General features: G+C 39.3%; 1 gene segment (V, D, J or C); it reads left to right on the top strand.

Moving 5' to 3' along the window:
- Positions 1-876: 876 nt before the first annotated feature.
- The window catches only part of LOC126495418 (Ig lambda-2 chain V region-like), a 9094-nt gene continuing 6774 nt past the window's right edge, over positions 877-3196 (top strand). Inside the window, 2 exon segments of the V gene segment in view lie at positions 877-922; positions 1017-1364. Coding sequence covers positions 877-922; positions 1017-1364 — 394 coding nt within the window.

The following is a 3196-nucleotide window of genomic DNA, read 5'->3' as shown; positions in this document are numbered from 1 at the left end:
TATTAGAGGCAAATTTTGCTATGTGTACACACAAATAATTTATATAAAACTTATGTTTGAGTATTTAGTATGCATATATATCCACATCTATATTCATACATTATTATTATTTAGCAAAATTAAAATGTAGATTCTCTCTTTTACTCTACACTTTTATCTGTACATTCATCTCATGAAACTTGGATCTAGTCATCTGCTTTGTTGATTGAAACTTCATGCCCTCATTTCAGGAACAGGCACTTCTCCTCCAAAATCACAAGCTTCAAATATCTCTCAAGATGATTTCAACACCCAGTTAGTTATAGGTTTGTGTGTATTAGCATGTAATCCTTCCTAGTTTCTGTGCAAAGCATCTTTATGTAGATACGCTGCAGTTTATTTGTTACTTTACAGACATTTGGGTTTCTGAACTATAATCATTTTGCCTTGTATTAATCTTTCCATGTGTTAATGAATTAACACACTTGATCATAATGATAAGCCACATGACAAAGTGATGCTAACTGTGAATGGACTGTTTGAAATGTCTGCATGACCCAATGATTTTCACTGTTTCTCACTGTAAGTAGGACAAGTCTTGGTGGAGCATGACTTGCAAGACTGATGTCCCTCTAGGACACTAGATAGACGATAATTTTGGCTCTGGAAAAGCAAAGGCTGCTGAACAATAATGCTACTGATCTTTATTATTATAAATAGGTGATCAGTAACTTGTGTCAACTGAAATACATTCACCTGACATCCTATAAGCAGCATAGAAGAGGAGCTCATTTGCATTAATGTGCATGCCCCCTCCTATGTTAGGAGTTTTAGTTAGCCCTGTGGCACTGCCCTGTGCTGAAGAACTTTGAAAGGAACAGACCTGGACTGTGAATCATGGCCTGGACTTCTATTTTGATCACACTTCTGGCTCACTGCACAGGTCACGGGACCTTTCTGGGCTGGAGTGGGTATGCAACAGTGCACATATTTTCTCTGCTTTGCTACTGACCACTGGATTTCTCTCCTGTTTGCAGAGACTATTTCCCAGGCTGTTGTGACTCAGGACACTTCATTCATCACATCTCCTGGAGGGACAATCACACTCACCTGTGGCTCCAGTACTGGGGCTGTTACCACCAGTAACTATGCCAACTGGGTCCAAGAAAACTCTGACCAGGTATACACTGGTCTGATATATAGGACGAGCAACAGAGGTTCAGGTGTCCCTGCCCAATTCTCAGGCTCACTGCTTGGAGACAAGGTGGCCCTACTATCACAGGAGTCCATCCTGAGGATGAGGCTGTGTATTACTGTGGTCTGTTCTATAGTGACCATTTACACAATGGTGCATATAGATGGGGACGTAGAGCACAAACACCCTGGTACAGTCTTCTAACTGTTATCTTCTTCTTACCATATGGCTGCATGTTTCTAAATCAGAGTGTATATTCTCCATTATCACAGAGAACATCATAAAGCTATTATCTAAAGTTACAAGCTATTTTATGTCAACACAATTTGTGATAATGATGTTGTCATGGCATGCTTTAGTTTACAACTTGACAACATAGTATCTCCTGAGAAGAGAGTCTCAATCTGGAGTTTATCTACTTTGGGATGACTTGATGAATTCTCTTGTTTGATATTGGAAGACCACTTTAGTGGCACCATTGTTTATGAAGACTGTCCTGAACTGTATAAGCTTGAGGTTAAGCTGAGTACAAGCCAGCAAATGATTGCAGATGAGGTCATTTCTCTTGGTTTCTGACTGTGTATGATGTGATCAGATTCTAAAGATCCTTTTGCAGTGAGTTCCCTGCAATAATGATGTACTGTAATGGGAAAATACACTGTGAAGTTGGACCTCAGCTAATGAGGACAACATTCTTTATTCTTTAGTTAAGGTTAAATGGTGGAGGTCTTATTGTTCAGGTGAGCTTGCTCTGCCATTCCTGTAAATATCCACCCTTCTTACCTTGTTGAGGTGCTCTTGTGGGAGTGGTGGCCTCTTTTTGTGTCCTCAAGACTATTTCTTACAACTCCAGCTGTTTCTAAGATTCTAAATATTTATCTGGTAATATAGGCACTGTGCACACCCTTGAGTTCTGACCTAACCTGGGAGTCTGAATATTACATTCAAGTCTGGCACAGTTGGTTTCTCAACGTGACAGAGGCATGAGAGGCAGTGATGCATACTCAGCCTCCTGGGCCTTGTTCCTTCTCCACATCTGCAACAACTTGTGCATGTACTGATGCCTTTGGATGTAGTATCTGCTCACAATTTCTTTTAGTTTGTATATAATGATTCTAAATGATCATAAAATTCAAGTAAACAGACAACAATAGCTACAACTAGTTAGCACTACATCTAAATGTATCCAGTTGAACTTATTGTTTAAAGGGAATCCTTTGGAGTTGACATTGTTTTCTTAAAATATATAAAGAACTCAAGAAACTAGACATTAAAATTCTAATTAACCCACTTAAAAATGGGGTACTGAACTGAACAGACAATTCTCAACAGAAGAAGTTCAAGTGGCCAAAAGACACTTAAGGTCATGTTCAACCTCCTTAGTGATCCGGGAAATGAAAATAAAAACAACTTTGAGATACCATCTTACACCTGTCAGAATGGCTAAAATCAAAAACACCAATGATAGCCTGTGCTGGAGAGGATGTGGATGATGGGAAATGTGGCGGTTTGCATTAATGAAGACCAATAATAATAGGTATTTGAACAAGTTTAATGACAAAACCAGACTCATGAAACCAAGGTTCCAGCAGAGTACCCGGAGCAGGAAGGAAGGGGTGCGCAGCATCTGCGCGCCCAATTTAGCAGTAAACATTCGCCCGAGGGCAGCCCGCCCCCAAGGGGAGGGCTTATCCCTACATCTCCCTCTTTTTGTCTAAATAAGACAGAACTAACCCAAATACAACTATAAACAATAATAATAAATAATAGATATAACAAACAATATTGAGAACGAAAGTTTTACCAGACATTCTATCTCAAGGAGTCTAAATAATGTAGAGAGTAATTACAATTATATAATCTTCAACTCCGTCAAAGATCTGAGAAGGGAATAAATATTACTTAACAAATGAGAGATATCCAAAGCGTGCCATAAATGACAGAGACAACAGACTACCTGGGCAATCACCCAAATTCTCGTTCGCAATGTTGAGTCAACCAACTTTGGCTAAGGCCTAGCAT

This window comes from Alexandromys fortis, unplaced genomic scaffold, assembly GCF_014885135.2.
Source record: "Alexandromys fortis isolate MF-2015 unplaced genomic scaffold, M_Fortis_MF-2015_v1.1 scaffold_445, whole genome shotgun sequence".
Lineage (NCBI taxonomy): Eukaryota > Metazoa > Chordata > Mammalia > Rodentia > Cricetidae > Alexandromys > Alexandromys fortis.
The sequence above is the reverse complement of the archived record's forward strand: the minus strand, read 5'-3'. Positions and strand labels throughout refer to the sequence as shown.